Raw genomic sequence first — 25614 nt, forward strand, 5'->3', positions numbered from 1 at the left:
AGTCCTTGTTTCTTCCTAGTTTCTGGAGGTTATCAGTAATATCAAACCCACTTCTAAAGTCTGCCGCCAGGGTCCTATTGAGATCTCCCTGCTTATCTCTATGTCCCTGCTTTGTCTTCATATAAAACTTTTGTATTAGATCAACTGTAATCCAGTATGACTTCATCTTCAGTGATTTCATCCTCAAATACTCCATTTATAAATAAGTTCCTATGAGCTAGTGCTAGATGGAATTTGGAGGACTTGTTTAGACTCACTGTACACTTTCTGAGTTTTTCTAATTAAAATCTATCTATACTTTATATAGCTCTATCTATGCTATTGTGAAACTATACAGTAGTTTGGTTATATCTAAAATGCATTAGATATTGACTAATGAGTTATCAGTTAGAAAAGGACTTTTTTATTGGTTGATAGGATTAAAATATAAGACAAGTGGATCATAAACAGAAATGATGCTATGTCTAATAACAATTAATATTAATCAATGTTACTAGCTACACACACTTCTTTTCTGTTTGTGATAAGAACTGATGTCTTTTGAGAATACTAACGTGGCCACTGTCATGAGGATACTTTGAGATAGCCTGTGTTCTGCAGGTTCTGTGATTCATTTTCTGTGATGAATATTACATATACACATGTTCATGAGACAGACTTTTTCAGATGTTCCATCTGTTGTTGGAGTTGTGCTTTAAGAGTAGTAAAAATACACAAATTAAGAGGGAAGCTGGCAGGAGATAGAGAGAAATATGTGGGGGGCAATAGTGAAAAAAAATGTTAGAGCTCTTAGTAACATCGCAACCTGCCTTACCTCCAAGTCTGCATATTCTCATTCCAGGCAAGGGGCAACAAAAGATGTGGAATTTGTCATGAAGCTAAAAAAATGAGAATGTTTAAAAAAATGAAGTTACCTTTGCTCACCAACAGCCATTTATTTTTACTTTTTTGTTATTTCTGGCAGGACTTTTAGGCAGCAATTGATTCTGCTTATTCATTGCACATTTCAGTAATACAAATGCAAAACAGAATGTTCTTTTTTCTTTATTAGGTAGTAGGTCAATTATACATGCCCATGTTATACCTAAGTCAGAGGATCATAAAATGAAAAGCAAAAATTTCGAGAGGAAAAATTTGTTGTATTTCCCTAAACTTGTATTGTTACCCATTTTCACATTGAACTAAAAGTTACATTCAAAATTTATACATATGTAATTTAACATAAGTATTGAATCATATTAGAATATATATTTTGGATAAAAATAATACTCATTGCAATATAAAAATGCATATTAGAAGCTATACATAAATGTATTCTTATATATTTCAGAATACAGATGAATATATTGATAGATAGCTATTCTGAAACAAATACACTCTTGAGTATTAATTGATCCTTAAAAAGTTAATTATGGATATTATATGATTTGAACTTCAATCAGCCTGCATTGTGTAACTAATAGTAAAATTCAGTGAACAATTTGAACAAGCCTTGATCTGTGGATGTGTTAGAAAATAGTTTTGGACTTTAATTTTGATTATATGCTGGTTTGCAACTTCTGTTCACTCAGGTAGAAACCTATTTAACTCAATAAATGAACGTATCATCATGCTGATAAGGGTTCTATTAACAGAGAGCCTTGCAGTTACTTGGCACTGTTTCCATCTCATTTAAATGGAAATCTTCTTTAAAGTAATTTTTTTCCTGGGATGACTATGTCTTAGGAAACAGGAATTATCAGTATCCATAGCTTTTTGGAATTGATTACTCTCTGGAATTAAATTTTAAAAAAATCAAATTGATAAGGAAGGATTCGTGATTCAGTTGGCCCTTTTTGTGCCGCTTGGTCTTTCTATTTGTTAACTAAAAATATTTTATTTTTCAAGCATTCCCGACTTTGCTTTCCTTTGCTATCCTCACCCTACACACCATCACTACTAGACTTCAGTCTGTTGATCCGCTTCCTCCAGGTGAGCAATTTCTTCATCTGCTAGCTTTCTTCTCTGTGGTCCGAATTTTACTTGTTAGATGGTGGCATTTCTGTGACTGTGCCTTTGCCATGCAGAAATATGCATCTTCGTTTTTTAAAGAAAAAATAGTAGTGATTTGCTGCTACTTCTACCTCAGCCATACTAGTATTTCAGGAAGAGTTTTTAGTTAGAGTCAATGTGAGAATATAACTAATGTGTGAAACCAGGGTTTTTGTTGCTTATTATACGTACATGAGTTTAGTGGGCCATTAACGACTAATTCCTATGTAATATCTATCAGTTGTGCTAATTTTACAAATAGGTTTTGCCAGGAGAAAAATTGCGGCACTGGAGGGGCCTGTAAAGAAAGAGAGACTTGACTACCACATATGTTGTGGGTGTAGAGAAAAATACTTCATAGTCAATCTGAAAACTGTTTGCCAGAGAAACTGGTCCCCTGACTTCTTGTGTCTTTATAGACAACCAATTGCTGATCATCTTAAGTAAGATTTCTTTTGTGGAACTTATTAGAGGCTTTTTCTTCACTACTTTAAAAAAAAATCTTTACACATCACTCTAATATGAATTCCTAGAGTCAAGTCAGAATCCAGTTCATATGAATTCTAGTAGCTGGTGGAGCATGACATCACAATCATGTGAAGTGGACGCAATTGGTAAATATATTCTGATCTCTGAGTATGTTCTGGATGTGATACAGATAATCTGAACACACTGAAGTGAGCTATAGCTGGTCCCACTGTGTGGAAGGCAGGAAAGAACATAGGGAGAAGTCTTAGTTCACCATATTATTGGAAAATCTCAGTAGTGAATCATTTGAATGTATTTCAGAGACTTGATTGCCCTTTGAGTACTTTGCTGTGTGTATATGAAAAGGCTTAGTCACTGGAGAAAATGGTTATATCAGGCTGTTTGCTGTGTTGAAAAATATATGTAAAAGTATATTCTGGCAAGGTATACATCACTGTTATCTTTATTTGTCTTGCTTTACTTATGCCAGAAATAGAGAAAAAAGTTGCCTTAATTCCTGTGTAAAAGCGAATGGATATTGGAGATAAAATGTAAAGCTTTAAATGGGTAACATTTAGTGTGAAAAATTATTCTTGTCTCTGATTTGGAGATTTTAAATAAAAGTTTAAAACCCAGGTTTGTGTTCATACTCACACATACATACATAGTCTATATAAAATCTTCATTTTTTTTCCCTTAATAATTTCCCTTCAATAGTTCCTTTAAAAAATTGTGATCCATTTTAATCAATAGTTCCCTTAAAAGATTGTGATCCATTTTAACCAGTTTAAAAGGAGAGTTTTACTTTTTAATTTACTATAAATTAATTTTAAAGGTAATATATATGCCAAAAAATTCTTAGCTTTCAGAATACAAATTTCCCACTTCATTTCCTATGTTTTATGTACATTTTTGGCTTGATCTGACATTAACTTTCTGTTGATTCATATCATATGTGCATAGGATATGTGTTATCAGGTTCATGGCCACATATTCAGTCGCCCCTATGGATACCAAGCAAGAAGTCTACCACTCTTTCTGTTGTATAGGCAATAAGGAAATAAGCCATGTACATAAAATGTTAAATCTAATAATACATCATTTATTTCTTTCAAAAGTATATGCAAAAATGTTTATTTTCACTAATAAAATACGTTTACTCAGTAAACAAAGGAAATGGGCAAGAAATCTCTGTCTACCAACTACTGCTAGCCTAATATCATTTTCCAGTTTTCAGTAATACTACAAATACCTAGATTTGTGTCTTTCATGTTCATATACATTTTTATAAACTCAATAACTGAAAACTAAACAATTTACTAGAAAACCACCAAATCCAATAGCTAAAATTTTATTCCATTTTGAGGTGAGCCTGTGGATTCTACTTGGGACAATTACAAGCTAAAGAATTTGCACACCTGAAGGTCATAAAGAAAGGCATGGATGGAATTTAGTTGAGAAGAGACTGCTATTCAAATTTAAGTTGTTATCTCCTTTGAGCAGAAATTTGCGATTCCGTCTCTGTGCTCAGGAGTTTTCCATATTCTGACTTTTTGATGTTGTTTCTAAAATAATTTTAGGCTTTAGTTGAGAGATTGTTGCCGTTTTATGACATTGCAAGAAGATGTGCTGAAGGCTGCAGGCAGTGTGCTTGCTATTTCCCAGTCTACTGCCCTTTGTAATCCAGTGAATAGATATCTCTCTACTAGAGAATGGAGACAGGGAGGGAGGGAGGGGGATTAGCAATGCTAACATGTAGAAAGTCTTTTCTTGTGCCTAAAGCTTTATGACAGCATGATTATGAGGCACTTTCCACACCGAGTAGTTAAAATGACTTGCCCTTTTGGTGAATATCTGCAAAAGAAAAAATTAAAATAAAATGAAAACAGCAGCAACAACCTCAGCTACTTGTGATCAGTTTGGGAAGCAAACCATATCACTCTTTCTTAGGATTGAACATGCAGTTTTAGAGGAGTAAATATTCAAGTCCTACATGCCTGAATTAGCAAAGAACATCCTAATGAATTCTCCCTGTGAGGTCAATATGAATTTGTTTTTTAAAATTAGATTTAGATTACAAGTCTGAAGCTTAAATATGTTCTCACGTCGTTTCGAATTTGTTTTCCTAGTAGTATTGCTCAGGGGAAATATGTTTCCCTTTAATCATTTCTTCTTTGTTCTGGATGTGGTTGATTATCAATTAAATAAGAAGTGCTCTCTTAGATAAGGACGTGTTTAAAACCCCATTGCAGATAATTTCTGATGTGTGGCCTGCATTTCATACAGAATTGTCGGAACCTTTGGCCCTTGATTGGTTACACAGCACCGCAGCCTACTGGGCCACAGCTCTCTGCTTTCTGAATTTCCTGACCTCTGTTTCTTTGCCTCTTCATCTCTTCAGTGTGTTTTAATGATTCCAGAATATTAAATCTGTTACTAGAAAAATGGCCAGTCCTTGCCAGTAAAATCCATTACACTAAGGCATTTCAGTATATTTACTCTAGAACATGGAAATTGAATCTATTGATTTTGCTTAAATTTTCATTCTTGGGAAGACCCAACTGTGCATGATAAGAACATCTGCTTCCAATAAACTACAGCATATTTACAAATACTAACAACAAATGATTTCAGGAAAATATTCCAAGAGCGCAAAAATGTTTTCTGAGTCTCACCTTCTTTTAGAGTTCTTTCTGTTTTAGTATTTTTTGATTTTAGTGGTAGTGGGAATGGGGATGTCAACTGAGTAGTGATAAGTGACTTGTTTGTATGAAGTGAAGTTGAAAAGTAAATAGATGTACCAACATCTCAATAGATGTTGAGATTCAAATTTAGAATATCTCGCTCTGAATTAAACTTTAGATACTATCCATTTTAAAACTCTCCTTAAAAAATTTCCTTTAAGACAATGATAATGAAGGTACATATTTCTCATGATCTACATATGTTGCGAGAGTGAACATGTACATGGAAACACATCCGTGGAGCACACTTCATTTTGCTTTTCATCCTTAGTAGAGATGAATTACTATTACAGAAACAGTTTCTATTATATATATATTGCATATATAAATATATAAGCTAAACAGTTTTGAAAATACTGATGTAAGCAGGCAGCTATCTGCTCATTTGGAATTATACACATCTCATTCAGCAGCTGAAACCGTACCTGCCTCTGTCTCTTTTACTATGTCATGGAAAAATAATCTAAGCAATTAAAATCCTTCTTAAAAATCCATCTTCTACAAAAGCCGTATTCTGTTGAAAGGTGTTGATTGGTTCCTAAGTAACAAGCAGAAGAAGATTAGCTACCTCTGACTTAACTCTTTTTCTAAGGATGCTAAGAGTGACATTGATTCTGTTTACTTGTTTCTAGAAATTGAAAACAAAGACGTGCTAGAAATGAACTGAACAACAGGATTTAAATTGGTAAATAGATGTACTTCCCCAAAGAAATCAGACAGCAGACATGAGAGAGAGCGAGCTAGAGAGAGAGAGAGACACTAATAAGACTCTCTTCCTTGCCGCTTACAGAGTTTGTCTTAATGGGCATGTTTTTATTGACCTTCCTTACAGGATTACCACTTTGCTAGGAAGATGACTTGAATCCTAAATGTATTCATCCATGTCATCAAAAATGGTGCCATTATCAGAGATAGGGTTAGCTTACAGAGGCAATAAAGGCATAAGCAAAGCATCCTCCGGGGAAGAAAGAAGAGTAGCATATTTACATAGTCTCTGGTCTGGAGTTCACACAATTATTTAAGTTGCTAGAATTTAAATTTGTCCTTGTAAACTAAACAGCTTTTTGCTAACTATTGCATACAAGAGCATAGGATTCACACTGCATACAAATGAAGTTCTTCTGGAAACATCTTAACTCTTTCAAGACCCCACAGTTATGAGGACATTAGTTTACATGTAGATGGCAATTTTCTGATAGAGTCTCAAATACAAACTCAGATAAGTACAAACAAAAGAGAAGCTTGTTCAGTTTCCACGGCACTGCCACAGAAGGTAGAAGAATAAAAGGGCAGGAAGGGAAAAGTCGGAGAGAAGAAGAAACCTAGACGTGATGAAGTGTAAGCCTCCCAGATACTTACTGATGCCCTAATTTAAAATCATTATTTAAATACACGTTTTGATTTCAAAAGCATTCTCACAGATTATAGTTTTTTTTTTCGGATGAAATGTATTCAGACCTACAAATCTCAGTGAAAAACACTGCTAGGTAAAATGCCTTTTTATCATTTAATATTGGTATCTTTAGAACTTGGGATTTTCATACAAACATGGTATTTAACAAATAGATCTGAAGTTACTTTAAGCATTGCATATGTCATAGGAACAGGGAGTTATTATGTAAAACTTGTAGGTTCTGGATCAGTCTGCAAACTGACATTTCTTCTTCCTCAAGGGCCATAATCATTTCTTAAGATGTGTAGCCTGTCCTGGGAACTCGCTCTGTAACCCAGGCTGGCCTAAAATTTACAGCGATCCATCTGTCTCTGCCTCCTGAATGATGGGATTAAAGACATGCACAGCACTGCCCAGATTGGAGAAATTTTTTAAAGGCGACAAATTTCTGTTGATTTAAATTATTTGCATTATTGGGCAGACTTCTGAAACTCATACCGTACCTTATTTGAAATTATTCTTTCTCTTATAGACTCTTCATTTTACTTCTTCATATATTTGATCATATATGTGAAAGCTGGTTGATGATAATGGAAAATTAGAGAAAGATAGAAGTTGGAATCAGACAAGGGCACACTTGATGCATGATTGCAATCTCTCTCTATTGGTTCTATACTGAAAAATAAAAAAAATACTATTTGACTTTAAAATTGTCATTAAAATAGGAAAGGTAGAGCAAAATGAAATCGGAATAGCCAGTATTTGGGAACAGAATAGCCATGCCTGAGAACAGTTTTTGGAACCATGGATTATGGTACTGTTAGAGATAGAAAAACTTAAGAGGAGAGTCTTTTGAAACCATGGTGATTTGGATAATATCATTCCTTTAGTGCATCTGGGTATTGTAGGGCCATAAATGGTGTTCAATATCTTCCCCATTTAATGGTTCAGATAATTCAGGAACCTTACAAGACATATGGTCAAATGCTCAACCACCTCTATGCTGCATTGCCTGCTGTACGAGTCTATAATCTCATTCAGAATTCTTCTACTCTGTTTCCAGGTGCTAACTAACTTTGCCAACACAGTTATTTTATTTTATTTTATATTCTTTTTTTTGTTGCTGTTATTTGTTGATGCAGTATACATTCTTAAACTGATGAAGCTAATCTCTTATAGATCTGTGAAATGAACATTTCTATGTAGCTATTGTTTTTGTTTCCACTTTTTTGTCTGGGACACGTTTTCCCTAAACTCCATTTCAGTACTATTCATCCTTTGAATTGAAGATCAAATAGCATTCTTTGTATAAATTCCTTCATGGTATTATCCTCTACACCATTCTCCAGATTTCTGCACCTGACATTACTATGACATAGTTCAAAATGTAATTGTTCATGAATCATTTCCTTTCTGCAGAATTCAAAGCTACTGCATGCTTTCTTGAAATTTAAGCTCCTTGGGGATGAGTTAAAATGTCACAAACTTGTGAATATAAAAGTGGTTCATTTGCCACAAACCACTACCTGTTATCATACCTAGACACAAAGTAGTTACTTAATGCATTGATACATAATGAATCATTAAGCACAACAATCTTCAAAGAAATTGAAGAAGCACCCACAGAACCTCTATACTGGAACACTGGGATTGCATTGATTTGCTTTTGACGGTTCTGCAAAGGTCCTTTTCTCAAAGCGTATGCAAACCTGTATCGCTGTACAGTACTAACTCTGAGAGCCAGTTCTCCTAAGGGTACCTGTTAGGAAAGAGATAGCCCCATTTAGCTGTGCCTTCACATCCAAGCATCTGCCGGTGCTCCGGGTAATAGCTGTGCCTACATAACAGGACTAAGGGAGGAGGGCAACTAAATTTTAAATGATAATTTCAGAGAAGTGTGCCGTGGGATACATTTATATTTGTGCCATACATTTCCACCATGTGGTTTAGAAACTCATTGTTTTATATACCAGGGACTTCAATATCAAATTTCCTTATATTGTTTCATACTTGTTCCATAATGTAAATTTCAATTCAATTTATCTCAGCTTTTCTTCATCTCTGGGCACCTGCTATGCATTATCAATATATATTCTAAAAGGGCCACTCTGATAGCCATTTTATTATGTCCAAGAGGTCAGAGACACTTAAAACCATCCCCGAAGGTGAACAGATGCATCGAATAGTGAGTGCTACTGCTCAGAGCAGTTCCAAATACCCAGCTGTGATTGGATTCACTTGAATGATATAGGCCAGTGGTTTCTGGAGTCTAAACACATCCGTGGCAATACATTTAGAAGCATTGTGCAATGCAGGTGCACACTTAAGGATTGGTACTTCACTGCTGCCACGGTTTGACTATTTGATGGTATTAAATAACCTCCTCTTCACAATGTGCTCTCTACCTATCTAAAGCAGACAGAATGGCATCTCACAACTAAAATAAAGTATGGAAGCTGAGTGGGCTGTGTGTCCAAATGAAGTACGAGTGTTCCTTTCATTGTATTTTTATTATATGAATCATGTTTCTAAATTCTTAACATTTATTGATGATTATTATAAAAATAAGTAAAATAATCAAATGTGTTGTTTTTAATATTAAGGATTCCCCCCCTCATTAAATCACTGCAGTGTGAACAGGTACCTTCCAAAATGAGTATATTGTAACAGGGTATTTTATCCCTTACATTGAAACTAAACAGCAAGATAACGTCTCACCTCCACCTATAAACAATATAGCTCCTTGTATTTAACTGAGAAATACAAGAAACACAAAGCAGTGGGTGAATGATGTCTAGCTAAGTAAGTGACTGGTTTTCCCACATCACAGGTTTCCATTGTCATTCTCTTCTTCCCTTGAATAATAAACAACCACGCTTATTAAAAAGTGGCTAAAATAAAGCAACTGAGTTGTGTGAGTCCTTGTTAACAAAAACCCTACATCTAATACAACTGCAATATCAGAACATTCCTTTTTTATACTATAAGGGAAAATAATAGTTTTCGAGGCAACATATCTTTACTTCACATTCTTCAGAATAATATTGAAAGTGAAATCTGCATTCCATTCATAGGCAGGAAGAGTGAAACCAGGTTTATTTTTATCAAATATTCTAGTAAATGGGGTCACATCAGTTATAACTGGAATGAATTTGCATGCATATAAATTGTTAAGATTCCTGTTGTTTGTAATGACTCACATCATCACCACAAACTCTAGGGATTTGTAGATGGCAAAGGAAAGTAAGCGAATAATAGCATAGCCAAAAACGGAAGAAAAAATACCGTTTCTGCTAGAGAAGTGTCATTTCACAGGATGTTGCAAATCATGCCAACTTAGTAAAAGAAAGCCTGCTTTATTAGGCTTGTTGAACTGTATTCTAACAAGATTCCCAAGTTGGCAGTGATATTTTTTCTGATATGTAAGAATATATTTGAAGAAACTGCAATGCATTTTGCTCAAAGAGAAGCATGTACACCTTGCTATGTGCATTTATATATAAGCACTGAAGATAGAAAAAGGAATCGGTGGGCTGATGTATTAAGTTATATGTCCTGGTTTTCAGTCAAACGCTTTTTTTTTCTTTTTTGTCAAGGATACAAGTAGGTGAGAATGTGAGATGCACATTGTGTTTACATTCTATGGAACTGTTCTGAAGATTTCCATGCCATCTGCAAATATAGATCAATGCCTATTCCACTTTCCAGACAGCTAGTAGGTGTCATGGCAGCTTACATTGGTGAAATAAGGCAAATTAGAAATAAAAGGAGTAAAATGTAAATAAAAAATGGACTTCCATTCATAGAGTGATCTGCAAAGAAACAATTCCTAATTTGAGATGTTCTAAGAAACACTACCAAACAACTGCTGTAATATAAGAGCACTATTGCTATTTAAAGCTGTTTACAATCAGAAAAAAAATTGTTGGTAGTCACAAAACACAAAAGAGTGCTAAGTATCCATCACCACAGTCACAGCACTGAAGAACATCGTCACTGACACCCTGATTGATAGACACGTTTCTGAAGTTCTGTGTCATGGTTATTATTACATCAGTATATCAGTATATCAGTGTGTGTGTGTGTGTGTGTGTGTGTGTGTGTGTGTGTGTGTGTGTGTATACATACATACATACATATGATGTGTGTATGTATTTCTAAGTAGATCAGAATGGGAACTGGAAGTATATGCACAGTTTGATGCTGGAAATTCTCTCTGCGTGTTTTCTCAGATAAAAGAACATGCAAACTTTGAAGGTAGCAAGTAAATGTAAAAGTAAGAGCAGGGAATTTTTTGATACTACTACCACAAGTGGTAACAGGTTAATTGCTAAGTATTTTTTCTTAAGTGTGCTGTCTAGTTATCTAAAGACCAGAGAATAAGTTTAAACTTTATATTTGTGATACGTTTCTGACTGATAGCATGACAGAAAAGACTAATGAAATAGATTCACCATGAATTGAATTTTTCTGGCTGATTGTTCAATAGGTTTCCTCTATAATGGCTGAATACACACACACACACACACACATACACACACACACACACACAAACACACACACACACACACACACACACACACAAACGTACACAATACCAGAAAATCACTTGACAAAAGTATCTGCCAATGGCTCACTTTTGTTTGCTGGCCCTTGCTGGCTTCAATGCCTTGACTTTTAATTTTAATGTTCACTGTAGTTGCCAACACCTTTCACTGAGCATCAGAATGGCTAAGTATGTCTAATGATGTATTTGATGTTCCAAGATTAAATTCTCATTATAAAGGCTAAATAATGCTGTCCTTTTCACTAAAATTGATAAAAGTCCAATTATTTAAGTGTATGTTATGAAAATATAAAGTTAAAATAGTTAAGTTATTGATCTCATCACTGATTTCCCACTTTTAAATATACAGAAAAGTTGTTAATTAATATGGTATGTATTGATTATTCTTTACATTTCTACATTTCTATTTTCTATCTATCTATCCACCCATCTTTTCTTCCTTCCTTCCTTCCTTCCTTCCTTCCTTCCTTCCTTCCTTCCTTCCTTCCTTCCTTCCTTCATTCCTTTTTGCTATTTGACAAAATCTTGCTTTGTGGCCCAGGCTAAATGACTGTACTGACTATCCTCCTACCTCAGCTTCCTGAGTGATGGTTAATATATATATTATATATATAATTAATACACACACACACACACACACACACACACACACACACACACACACACGGATAATATGCAGTCCAGAGTCTCAATCTAGACTGTCCTGAAATTCAGAATGTTCCTACCTCACAATTGCAAGTCATAATTTTACAGGCATCTACCACTAACTTTAACTAAAAATGAGTCTAAATACCAAGTAAATGAAACTTCTTTCTCATGAGGTGTTTCCTTAAACTAGAATTAGATATGAAAGATATCTGTGACCTATATTCATTATTTGTTAATATTCAGAATTGTTTTGTTTTTCTTTGGTTGGTTTGGTTTGGTTTTGCAATGCTACAGTTTCTGTCACATGTATTCCTTTTAAGGTTCTACCGTCTTACTTAAATGATCACTTCTTTTTAAAGGTTGACCATGTTGTATTGAAGTAAGGATGACAATAAACAAGAATTATTTCTAGGTAATCTTAAATTTGGAGGTAAATTGGATCAAATCAACTCTGTTGTGGGAGCTTTCGCCCAAGGCCTTTCTACTTGACTAACACAAACACCAATTCTGTATCAATAAAGGTGACGTGCTTCTCCACACTCTACAATTTTGTAGTTTTATTCTTCTACATGTCTTTCCTTGGATTATTCCTTTTAAGACACAGGGAACAAATTGATTCTCTTCTATAGTTGTAACGCCTCTGAAGACTTTGCATTATTTCCTTTATCACACACACTTAGCTTGTTTATTGAGGAGATTTAAAATATATATGATAGATGAAACATGTGGCCCCTCTCCTCCTAGTAGATGCAACCGTGTACAATGCACACCTTCATAAGAACCTTCTTTCTATTTATATTCCTCTATCACCGCTCTACTGTTAACTCTCTCCTTTGCATTCTTCCACTCATTTTCTACCTCCTTCTATCCTTCTTTTCTATTCATTCTCTCCTTACTTTCGGCTGTTTCAATTTTTCTAATAATTTTTTCTAGCTAATTATTCCATGAATATAAACACGACCTTTATGCCTACATATTTGACTGTTTACTTCTGTTCTTTCCGGAAGATTCCATTCATAAATTCTTACTTGAACTTTGGCAGTTATAGCTTACTTTATGCTCATAGTTTCTGCTGTTTATACACAAATGCCATTCGATTTTCCTCACTGTCTGTGAACTGCTGGCGACAAAATTATGGTCTAAATACAAGGTGAATAGCTTGTAGTGTATCATAATCAATACTCGAAGTTTGCTCCCCTGAATGTGACATAAAGGAGTCGAGTACAAAGCTGTGATGTGCAGCGACGAAGCACAGTCATTTTAGGTTGGTGGCTTCAAATTCAGGGTCGATTCATGTTTTCTTAAATCTGCATTAAATTTTTCTCTCTCTCTGACCTTAAATCCATGTTGACTTCATTCAGTGCTGGTTATTTAAAAAGCTGAAATGGAAGTCCAGTCAATATCGAAATATAAAACCATGTCGGCAAATTTCAAAAAGAGTATATTAGTTGTAAATTATTTTAAGATAAAGAAAGATTAACAAAGTCATGATGGCCATTCAGATTAGGTAATGAAAATATCTGATGCTGAACCGTTCAGACATTAAAAATACACTGTAACCTGAACTCTTATTTAAATACATAATGAGACTTTCCACAATGTTCTGAGGGTCCGGGTTCTTCTCAAGTGGTTCATGTTCCTCTTAGCAGGCTTCCAGTCAGAGACTGTATTCTCTATTGGCTCATGATTCAGACTACTCCTCAAGATTCTTGCCTACTTTACATAATAAGTTTAAAAGGGAATACTGCATTTATTCCAAGGAAAATATTTATTTAAAAATGGCAAGTTAAAATAGATGCAAGCAGACTAAATACTTTTAAAAAATTCGCAAGTGTAAATTATGCATGCTATGAAATATCACAATATTTTGTCTTGTCAAGGTGTCACTCTGATACTTGGTAAAATAACTATTATTTCATGGCTCAAATTTCATGTGGTAAAATAGTTTGTGGGTATGCTTGGCTGATTGATAAGACACTCTCTATGGGCTTTAAATATAAAATCAAATGTTTTGTATGACTTTGAACTATTACCATACAAATCATTCTAAATTTGCTGTTTCCTATTTCAAATGTATTGTTTCTAGACTTGTCTTTCCTTGCAGAACACACCATTTATTTGTAGCAATCATCTAGCATCAATTAAAAGGCAAACCCCAGGGCTGCTAAATGTGTAGGGAATTCTCCTCCCATCACATAGAGGCAAATTGTAAATATCCTCTAATCCTAGTAGAAGTCCCTGATCTAAAGTGTATCATTAAACAAAAGAAAAGCAATCACTCACAGAGGAAAGAACAACTGAGAGAGCGTAATTCATTGACATGGGTTAAACATATTGGGGTCAATAGGAAGTTCATAGCTACCAGCACAACAAAGGCATTTTACTTCATGTTTCCTCTTCCGTATCTTTAAAATAGTAGTCATTAAATAATGTTTTGTATAAATTCTCCAACCTCTATTGGCAAAAGAGAGAAGTACAAGTTCACACAGAAAACATTTTTTCTTAGGGTAGGAAATCACGAAGTGTCATTATTCTGACTGTACCTTTTGAGTAAATCCATTTTCACCTACTTACAGCAAAAACAAAACCCGAAAGTAAAGGAAATTGATAACAGGATTCACATGCATATATAATGAAACAGGAAAGTGCTCTTTTGACAAGCTTATTCATAACACAGTCTGATAGGAAAAAAACTCCATTTTCCACTCTCAGTGGGGAAAAAAATCAGCTTAGAAAGCAACCCTTTTATTTCATGTCTGTCACCAAAATAACAATTACAAGGAAAATAAGGATGAAATATTTTAAAAGTTGTTTAGCACTTTTTATGGAGATTTGTGATCCACTCTTTACCTGTTATTTGATTTAACAAATTGGTTCCTGACTGGCTTTTTTGAAATGCACTGTTTCCAGGACAGGTTCCATAGAACAAAGAGTGAATTCCCCAGGGGATTAGGTTACAGTGATTCCACCGAGAGTCATTCTCCAGTGGCCGCTTTTTACTTCTTCCCAGGCTATGGGAATTCGTTAATATCTGGAGAATAGTCTTAAATAAAACCATTGTCTCAACCAGCAGGTTTATGCAACCATCCTGAAATGTTTTAATTATTGTTTTCTTTTCCTTTTTAATTAAGAGACCAGAGGTCAAGCAAGCCCACTGAGAGCTGATCACAGCCTCAAGTAGAAATGTCAATGAAATTCTAATCATTGGATTTGCTGTTCTCTTTCTTTTGTTTTGCAGAACCGGAAGAGTGCATTAATTGCACGGATGAATGCCGAGTGCTTGGTCATTCTGATAGGTGTTGGATGCCACAGTTCCCTGCAGCCAATCAGGCTGAAAACGCAGATTACCGCACAAATCTCTTTGTACCCACAGTTGAAGCTAATGTTGAGACTGAGACTTATGAAACTGTGAACCCCACTGGGAAAAAGACTTTTTGTACATTTGGAAAAGACAAGCGAGAGCACACTATTCTCATTGCCAATGTGAAACCTTATTTAAAAGCCAAACGTGCCCTGAGCCCTCTCCTCCAAGAGGTCCCCTCAGCATCTAACAGCCCGACCAAGGCATGCATTGAGCCTTGCGCCTCCACAAAAGGCTCCCTGGATGGCTGCGAAGCAAAACCGGGGGCTCTAGCCGAAGCAAGCAGCTCCTACCTGCCTACCGACAGTCAGTACCTGTCGCCCAGTAAGCAACCAAGAGACCCTTCCTTCATGGCTTCTGAGCAGATGGCAAGAGTTTTTGCGGATGTGCATTCCAGAGCCAGCAGGGATTCCAGCGAGATGGGAGCCGTGCTGGAACAGCTTGACCACTCCAACAGAGATCTGGGCAGAGAGTCCGTGGATGCAGAAGAAGTTGTGAGAGAGATTGACAAGCTCTTGCAGGACTGCCGGGGGAATGACCCTGTAGCTGTGAGAAAGTGAGGGGGGAAAGGGCCTTGGCGTTTTCTTGTCTCTTCTGTTGATTAAAACATGATTACCCCCCAAGTGACAACGCATTTTCCGGGAGTGGACCAGGAACAGTGCTGCTTTAAGGCTTTTAGTGAACATCTGAAGTGCCCACAAGTATGTTCTTTTCACTGCTGTTTCTTTTACAGAAATAACAATGGTTTTGACCAAACATATATTAGGACAGAATTAATGACGCTTAAGGAGAAACGAGAAAAGAGAGAGTGAAGAAAACGGAGGAGAGAGAGAAGACAAAGGAGGATGAGGAGACAAGTTACCTTTTGACAATCTGTTAGGAAGGTACTCAGCGTGAGACTTAAAGTTTTTCTGATTGCTCTAAGACTGTCCTCCGAGATCGATGCTGACTTAACTGTTTACCTATAAACCCCATACAAAGCAGGGTCTTATTTGTTATCTGTGCTGGGTTTCTAGCTGACATCACAGGCTTCTACTGAAAGTCCTGAAAAGACCTTGCAGTAGTCCAAGCTACACCAAACATTAACACATATTTGTGGTAAACATTTCTGTATAAAGTACCTGCCAAGCATAGAAACACAAAGACCATTTCATATCATTAGTCAGAAAGCAAAAATATATATATAATAATAATCACAAAACAGAAAAAAAAATACAACAACGAAAAAAACCTTGGTCATTTGTAAGACACCTCATGTCGTATAAAAGTTCAATGTAAAAAGATATAGTCCGTGTTGTCCTGAACACATACAGACCTATTCACTTCATTAAAGAAGAAAATTTGAAGACTTAAAAATGTCTATTTAGCATTTTAGTGTCCAACAAAGAAATAAATGATGGTGAGTTTGTGTTACATTTGAGCAAATCTGAATCATGGGCTCTTATTGAGTGGTAATATTGAGAGAAAATGAAGATGAAGATGACTAAAATGTTTAATTCATTTTTGGGCACTAAAGTAGCTGAGGAACGTGAAAAAAATTAGACATAACAAACCACGTGACCATTTAAATGTGCAGATGTAAGAAGATTCAATGTGTTTACATCAAATGACATATTTTTATTGATTTATTGCAGATTCCGTGCATATGAGCCAAATTGTTGAGTGTATAAGAGCTATATTGTGTATTTTATTAAATTAATATATAGTTGTGTTGCAAAAATATTTGGGCTTATATTGTAAATGGCAAGTGTTGCCTCGGTAGCTGTCGAACTCTATGAGTTTTGTTTTTTCCTGCTTCCTTTTCCCCATGGAGCGTGGGAAGCAGTGCCTCAGAGCAAAGTCTCTTGTTTAATGTATAGTCTACCAAGTACTACAGTACATAATTCTGTTCAAAATGTGTTTGAGTGAGCTGATGGAGCTAACTGAAAGGTCCAAAAAAAAAAAAATACATCTGTCAGTCATAGTTCTGTGCAAGTCCTTGTAGAAGCTTTGATTAAAGTCATGATAAATCACAAGAACTACATTTTGTACCAATACCTGAAAATTCTTTACCATGTTTTCAATAACATAAAGCTTCTGCCTATGTAGATATCATAGCATTGATTGGTTCTTAAAAGTATCTTCAGTGGTTCAGGTGTATGTGTACATCATATTACTAAACATGAGAAATGTTTTAATGCATGTGTAGTACCAGTACTGGTTACATGCATTGTGTATTGTGTTTTAAGTGGTCTTGGTCTTAACAAAATTTGTTTTTCTTTATCTCTGTGTTATTCTGCCTCCTTTTCTTTGTGTCCTTTGAGAACAATACCCTTTATTCCATCACTTGGTTGCACCTTTTCTTATGACATTTAGCAAGTTTCCAACTTACTTCCTTCTTAAGCTAAGACAACTCTAATTTCAGGAATTGGGAAAAATAAAATTAGCACTCACAGAAGTAGTAGCAGATGGAGAAATGCCTTGATTGACATTTTCCTTCAGCATTTAAATTTTGTTTTTGGCATTTAACAGCTTCATGGCAAACAGTTTGAGCCCATACCTTGGAAAACGTGGTGCTGAGTTAAATAAAAGCTGTTTGTGCACTGGAGCAGAAAAAAAATGATTATTTACAAACTGGGAGAGAATTTTGTGCCTTCTTTTCTGGCCACCAAGCCAGTGTGGAAACAGCATTAATGTCATAAAATCCTTATACTAAAAACAAAAGGAAAAGTAAAACAAACATTGAACCAAATTAAGTTTTGTAGTTAAAAAATATCCGCTGGAACTCTTTCCATCATTTCACGGAAGTTTAAGATAGTACCTCACTCGCAAAAATTGCTTTGGGGGTAAAAAATGGGTGACTCCCAACAGCCTTATTCTCTTGAGAACCGCCCTTGGTTCTTGGTAACAGCCTTTCCACAGCTCCACTCTTGCTTTCTGCTATCCATACATGTTTAAATTAGAAAAGAAAGGATCTTGTAAATGTGAAACACAATTGACCCCATATTTTGGCCAATTTATGTATCTACAGTGTGTTGTCTCTGTTCTATGATATTACTTTTGTTCCAGGAGACTACAAAATGACTTAGCTTGATAGATAGTTGAAAACTACGATGGAAAACGCTTTCCTTTTAGTCTTTCCAAGCTTTGCCTCTCTCTCACTACTCAGATAACCACTTAGTAAAATCTAAGCAGTCTGCAAATGAATTCAACACAAAGAATAGGTTTATTTTTTAAAACGTCTTAATTCTAAGTAAGCAGTTGTTCAATGTACAGTGTCTGATGACCCCGAAACACCATGCAAGTCTCAGAATTGGCTGTGCCAATATGTGAGGGATTGACGAGAAGCGGCCACCAGTGATTTACTAGTATTAGCTGTTTAATACATTCTCTGTATTTAGTAGTGATTATTTATTTACAAGTTGGTGGTAGTTCAAGTCAGGACTCTGGGCTTTTGTAGTTGAGGGAATCTTGCTTTCATTCATCTCCCTGGGACCTGCCTTCATCACAGAACTCTGGTGCTTGGCTTCCAAGGAAGCCTTTGCGATGCCAAAATCATACATTTGGGGAACAATGTCTCTAATGGGTGGTACAGAATCTGTAGAGTTGAAGACGTTTCTGGAATTTAGAATGCTTCACAAACATACATACATAAGATGAAAAATAATGTCTTTTATGTCTCTAGAGCTATTCAAGTAGAGGAAAATTCCATTTTGGAAAATTTATCAAAAGACTCAAAATACTAAAAAATGCTTAGTGGTGAACTACAAATAAAACTTCAGTAGTGAAATTGTTCGCCATATGTTAATAATGAAAATGTTTTCATTAAAGTTCAAAACAGTAAGAATAAGTGTGATACCATATCAAAGTAAATATTTAAGAGCAATGTCTTATGTAATCTCAAAGAAGGTTTTCACATTGTTTCTTTAAGCAACACACTTACCCCCATTGCATACAACAGACAAAAATTGGAACCTGTGCCATAGAGTCACTGAATTCCTGGGTGAGAAATTGATTGTTTCTTTCCCTAAATTAACTGAGTTCTTATAAAACGTAGCTTTCTTTCTAAGGATGTAGGCGCTGCTCAAATTTAAAAAAAAAAAAAAGCACCACAAAAAATAGCCATGTAGTAATGAGCAGTATGCTTATGAGAACCAGGTTAAAAGCTGTTTGTTGTCTAATGGAGTGGAAGTTGCTGGGGTCAACAAATAGACTAAGGACCAGCATAATGTGTACCTACTCATTATTGTCTAATTATATTCTTTTGACAAGAGACAACATTTATCAGCGCATTAATTCCACGAGAGTTTTGGGTATCAAGTTGTGTTGATTTGAAGCCTAATTGAAAGAGACGTGATTAAAGTCGGACTCTCCTGGCCCCAGTGTTTTGCAGGTTAGCTATTTCCATTGATCAGTCCCATCACTTCATAAGGTTCTTCCTGCACCAAGTGATTGGTGAACAAGGACAGCGACAACAAAAAGCAGCATACATTGTATGAATTTATCTCAACGCTAATGTTTAATGGCTGTGTTTCATGTGACCTGTCTGGAAAATGAGGACTCTGAATAAAAAGCTATTACTAATAGTGGTGTTGCCTTCCTGTGAATTCATTAATACAGAGGTGATGTATTCTACACTGCACACCACCAAGGACTCTAACCGTAATTATTTTGGAAAAACAAATGTGGTATTATAATTGTCTTTGCTAATTATCTACTTTTCCATAAAAGGAGATTTTAAAAGTTAATTAATAATGCCTGCCATTAGTTTCTAACAGAAATGAATTAATATTCTTTTAAATATCTTAGATAAGTGAGCTAGTCAAATAATTACCAGGAAACTATGACCTATGTATTCTTATACCTCTCATATTTACATTTGGTGTAATAATAATTTGATATAATATCCCGTAATTTTGCAGAAAAGTCACTTCATAAAATTCCTCCCTGTCTCATATGAATGTTCAAGGCATCTGTTTGTAAAACATTTACAGGAAGTGTACGTTTATTTAAACATTTTAAAACCATAAGCTTCTTATCATTTCGGTAAGCATTTGTTGAACTCATTCGTTTGCCTGACCAGTTAATATGCCCCAATATTACTCTGTGGCTGCAAGGTGATTCTTGGGATGCAATCAGGTGATCAAAACAACTAGGAAAGTTTTAGTCCACCCAGTTCTTCAGAAAGTGCATTGGATTACTCCTGGTTTTCCTGAATTACCTCAGACACTCTGCATTCTTGCTAATTCACGTCAGGTGACAACTTTTACAATTCACACCCACAAAATATCTTGCTTCGTAGGCAGTTTTGTTTTAGTTTTTTTATGACATCATCCACAATTTTTGTTGCCTTAATTTAAAATATTAGCACAGATTAAATAATTATCTATCCACACTTTGGTTCATTTATATGTAGGACTTTTTCTTTCCTTGAACCTTAAGCTAGATTTTAATGGCTATAGAAGGGTTCTAAAGTTCAGAGAAACACCACATTTTGCGTGCAGAGTTTTTACAGTTTATATCTTAGTGATACCTATGAACATCGGAACTGACTTGCTCTTTCATAGGAGTGCAAACACCGTTAGCCAATTCCATTCATTGCTTTAAAGCGTAGATCGAGGCACTGACAATTCTGTCATGTGAATCATGTGATGATGGTTGAGGGAGAATGGAATCATTCAGGTGAAGCGCCCTCTCTGGCTATGACACAATTAGGAGGCGATCTTGAGCACAGCTTACGGGAACCTCTTAGTCCATGACATGCCAGTCTCAGAAATTACAGCTGCTTTTGAAGATGGCAGCAAAAACTGCGGCTCACATAGGCTGACTCATCACCCATTAGCTTAAAAATGTATTACTTCAGTTATTTTTGAACAACATAACCTATTTTTGCTATGAGATATTGTAAGTTTATAGCTCCACAAAGTCACAGAACTTACTCAAAAAGTTTCAGCATTCCTTTTAGAGGTAAAACCCAAATTTTGAGCTTTGGTCCATTTTTCATAGCTTGTATTTTGTTGAAGTAATTGGCATTTGTGACAGTTTACATGACAAGTATTCTTATTTCTTTCATGGTTTACTGTGGCACTCAGATCAACAAGCAAAATAATTGCATAAACTTATTTGAGATAGGGAAATTCTGGCTCTAGAAGACTTTCTATGTTGCAAAGCTTTATACAATTAATTCACGTGGAGCCCCAAAGCAGCAGAACACATCGAAGGAGAAGCAGCTAAGAGGCCTGCACTTCGAAGTAGGTATCGAATTTGAGTGGCCAGTCCAGATTTTCTCAAGTTTAAAATCTTGCAACATTTCATTTCTTCTCCAAATAGTCATCACCTGAAACCTCTTTTCAAATTATGTTGCCAATATTAGTTTCCTTTTAATACTTCTCTATCTTTACTATGTTGATAGTTTCTAACTTTCTGTGAATAATTTGAAAAGGAAGAATGCACTTTCAGTCTCCAAGAAAATAAAACAAACAAACACACAAGAAACACATATTATGAGAGTCACAGGCATCATTCTTGTCTTAAATGCGGTGGTGTATGTCTGTCACCCTAATACTTGGGAGACTGAGGAAGTGGACTCCTGAGTTGCAGGCAGTCCTGGAAGGTGAGTGTGTGTGTGTGTGTGTGTGTGTGTGTGTGTGTGTGTGTGTCTGTGTGTGTCTGTGTGTGTATAGTGATAGTGCTTGAGCAGACTATTGAATTGTGTCTGTCTTAATATTACGCTCTTTCTTTCACTGTTATTTATAATTATTTCCAAATCCTATATTACAGCTACCAAATGGAATTTACAGAACAAAAGGACATCTTTTTCTAAAATTAGACTTAGAATAAAATTGTAGAAGACATAAGACCAAATATTGATAACTGGATAATTGTCATCTTTAAAAGTGTTATACAACTTTTGTGTTATTATCTCTCCCCAACCCCAAATGATAGAAAATCAGTTTTCTGGTGAATTTAGTATGCATTCACTTGGAAACAATCATGCAGATGTTCATTTAATTATGTTAAATCATGAAATTTGTATATGCCTAACCAATAAGGTTGTTAATTGTTTTCTTAGAAATGATTCTATAAAATTTAGTAATATTAAAAGTATATATACATACATATAAGTGGATGAGAATCTAACAATTTCAAGAGTTACTAACATAAAATAAAGGACAAGTCAAGCAATTTGATATGGCTAAATGATGCCTAACATATTTGAACTTGACTCCTCCTCCACTCTGACTGTGTAGTAGACAATGGGTCTCTTCAGAGGTCAGACAGAAAAGCAGCAATACCATCACAGTCAAATTCATTGTAGTTCATCAAAAGTGAAGCTGATTTGATTTCAATTAATCAATTAAAAATAATTTCAATTTATTATCTCCCACAAACTCACAGAAACCCAATCTTATTCTCAAGAAGACCAATTATACTAATATCCCTCTACCACTAATTTATTGCTATATATTTTTAAAATCTAAATAAAAATGGATCAGATGTGATATTCTTTAATTTCATTAGACAGTTAAGTAGCTCAGTACTTATTATCTAACAATTCTTAAATTTTATTTTGAAGCTATTTTCCCTTACTCCTACATTTTAAAGTCTATTACATCTAGAAGTTTGTGTTATTAAGAGAGTTTGGAAATTTTAATTTTTTTAAAAAATATGACTCATACAAATTACATCTTGTGATAAATTGAATGAACATCCTGTAACATTTGTAAACTTTCTTAAAGGGGTTACCTTATTTTATCTTCTTTTCATAGATTTCTCTAACTATTACCTATATGCTATGTTACCTTTCTCATCTATTTATTAAAATAACTTCTATAAGTCCATATGTTTCAAATTATTTGTGGAGCTACTGACGACTTATCTTATGATTATATTAAGTGAAAATTTTCCATTTCAATTTTCTAGACCTATATGAAAACTTGCAATCCTTTTTAAACTCCCACATGGAGTGTTAAGATTGACAAATGCATAATGATTTCTAACACGAAGTACACAAAGTGAAAGTAGGTCAGGAATAGGAATTTTTAGAAAAAATTTCTGTAGGGGTGCTGAGTACTTCATAAGAAGTCTGAATAAGTCATCAGAAAATGCATGATCTTGCTATATTATCACCAATTCCTATATATTAAAAAATCCTCTTATTAAGATCTCATGATGTTAAATGTTTGACTTTGATGGAAGATAAGTAAAGATCCTCTGAGACTGTTATGATTGCTCTTCCTACACATCTTCCTTAAACATCTCCATAATTCAATTCAAATACTCTACTTACACTTCATCTTTTTAATTTTGATTAAACGTAAAAAGTTACTCTCTGCTCATAAACCAGAGGAAAGGGAATGAATGAGCGTATAAAAAAATACCTTCTTCTTTTGCAGAAATCTGGCATTTCCAATTAGTTCAGCACTGATCTATGGAGCATGGTTTGCATATTTTGGCAAAATGGGATAGATACACATGAGCTAAATGCCGCTTCTGCCTCTATATAATTACAATGGCCTGAGAAATTAAGAAATTTGTAAAAGGCACAGTTTTGTTTGTGCTATGTGAGAAATGTGAGTCACTGGTGCTTAGAAAAGAGAGGGATTGAAACAGAAACATTCTCAGGTAAGGAATCTGAAGTACGCAGCTTCCTGGAGAAAGCAGATTTGACTGAGCACTGAAGAAAGGGGCAGCAATCTGGTCAGCAGAGCTGTATAGGAAAGGCATTTTGGACATAGAGACAGGTGTGTACAAAGCTGTTAAAATACGTCAGGATATTTTCTGATATGGATGGTAGAAGGGGTTGAAGAGGCATGTTAAATCAAGTTAGGATGATCCAAATGTGCAGTTTAGGAGATGCCACAAGAATGTCTATTGTAAAGGTGAAGAGATGTAAGGACACCTGAATTAGCATTACTGGCTGGGAGAGTTCTGCCGAAGTCCTGCCAAGCTGAATGTGAATTCGGGAAAATAACACGAGGACAGCTTGCTGCTGCCTGGTGATCCATTCTTTATATGATGCTGCCTAATAGCACCTTGTACTTGGGTCTGGTCCAGTTATCGAGAGGCAGCGCCAGCTCTGCTGAAACTTGAAATTCTCAGCTTCAAGACTTCAGCAGAGTATTTATGTGTGTTTCCAACTTCCCAGAAATAATTCTTCCTCTCAAATCTGTAATCATTTTCGCTGCTTTGGAAAGCCAAATGAAGGTGAAAATCAAGGATATGGAAGTCTTCCATCCCGGAATTGGTGACGGTGACTTTTTAATATTTCTGGATTCTGTAAGTACCTCTTGGGATATACGGTAAGAATTCTGCTAGCTAGAATAATTTCAATAATTGTTCCTGATGTTATCCCAGCCTCTTCAGGCAGGCAGAAGTAGCCTATCCAAGTGCATAGATATTCCAGGAATATACTAACATACATATTTCCAGTCTTAAGTAGAACATCAATGAACATACAATGGTAATTTCAAAATGGGGTAATTTTCCCCCTTAAGGTTGTTTAACAATGTTCACTGATAATGTTTTGTCATTAAATCATAGTGGTATGTAGAAGCTGAAGGAGTGGTTAAACATTCTACAATGTGTATGGTGGCTATCTACAGACAGAAAAAGAAAATACCCAAATCAACATGATTCCCAGTTTGAGAAATTCTGTGTATGATATAAAATGGTGCAGTTTGTAAAATAGAAGAGCAAGCAACTCTGGGGTTTAAATGTTTGATATTGAGGTTAATTAGATAGTGTGTTTTCTTTCTGAGTTTAGATAGGAGTCTGGGCGATTTTAAGTTTCTTAGGACTGAGTGCTTCTCTGCATTGTCTTTTCTGATAACTGACAGCATCAGTGTCCTTCTCCCACTGACATTCTTATCTCTGACTCTAATCAGTGCCAATTGGCCAGGAATGAAGAAGCTGTTGCTTTTGTTGCTTTTAATCTTGATAAAGGGTCTTAGAACCCATACCCTAAGGTGGAAGAGAATCCCAACTCCCAAAGGTGAAGAAAGGAATCAGACTTGGGAGCTGTCTCAAAAGTCTAATCTTATAGGTCAGTTGCTATGACACATTTCTATCCTCAGGACTATAGTCATTGTGTGTGTGTGTGTGTGTGTGTGTGTGTGTGTGTGTGTGTGAGTGTGTGTTTTGAATCTGTCTCTGCCATTGGGATTTGTGGAAGCCACATACAAAAACGTGATGATATGAAATGGAGATCAGACAAACACATTGCTCAAGCCGGAGTTAGTGACCATGTGTAAGCCCGCTGCCACAGAATTGATGAGTTTATTGATCTTCTAGGCACTGACTTTAGTTCTTTCAAAGTAACACATGAAATGCCAAAAAATGTCAGATTGACATTCTAAATGAGGTGAGGGGAAGGTGACTGCAAACAGTTTCTTAAAAGTCTTATTTCTCTTGACACACACTC

General features: G+C 35.4%; 1 protein-coding gene across 4 annotated transcripts in view; it reads left to right on the forward strand.

Moving 5' to 3' along the window:
• Positions 1–19777, forward strand: part of Pcdh17 (protocadherin 17) — a 90417-nt gene extending 70640 nt beyond the window's left edge. For 3 of the 4 annotated variants that reach the window (XM_085698284.2, XM_085698285.2, XM_085698286.2), the window contains 2 exons: positions 1888–1971; positions 15090–19777. In XM_085698284.2, the coding sequence (XP_085554410.1) occupies positions 1888–1971; positions 15090–15772 (767 nt within the window). In that variant the 3' untranslated portion in view covers positions 15773–19777. The remainder of the gene's footprint in view (positions 1–1887; positions 1972–15089) is intronic. The other variant, XM_048421887.3, reaches the window with a different exon arrangement.
• The last annotated feature ends 5837 nt before the right edge of the window (positions 19778–25614 follow it).

Source organism: Myodes glareolus, chromosome 12 (genome assembly GCF_982192425.1).
Source record: "Myodes glareolus chromosome 12, mMyoGla1.1, whole genome shotgun sequence".
Lineage (NCBI taxonomy): Eukaryota > Metazoa > Chordata > Mammalia > Rodentia > Cricetidae > Myodes > Myodes glareolus.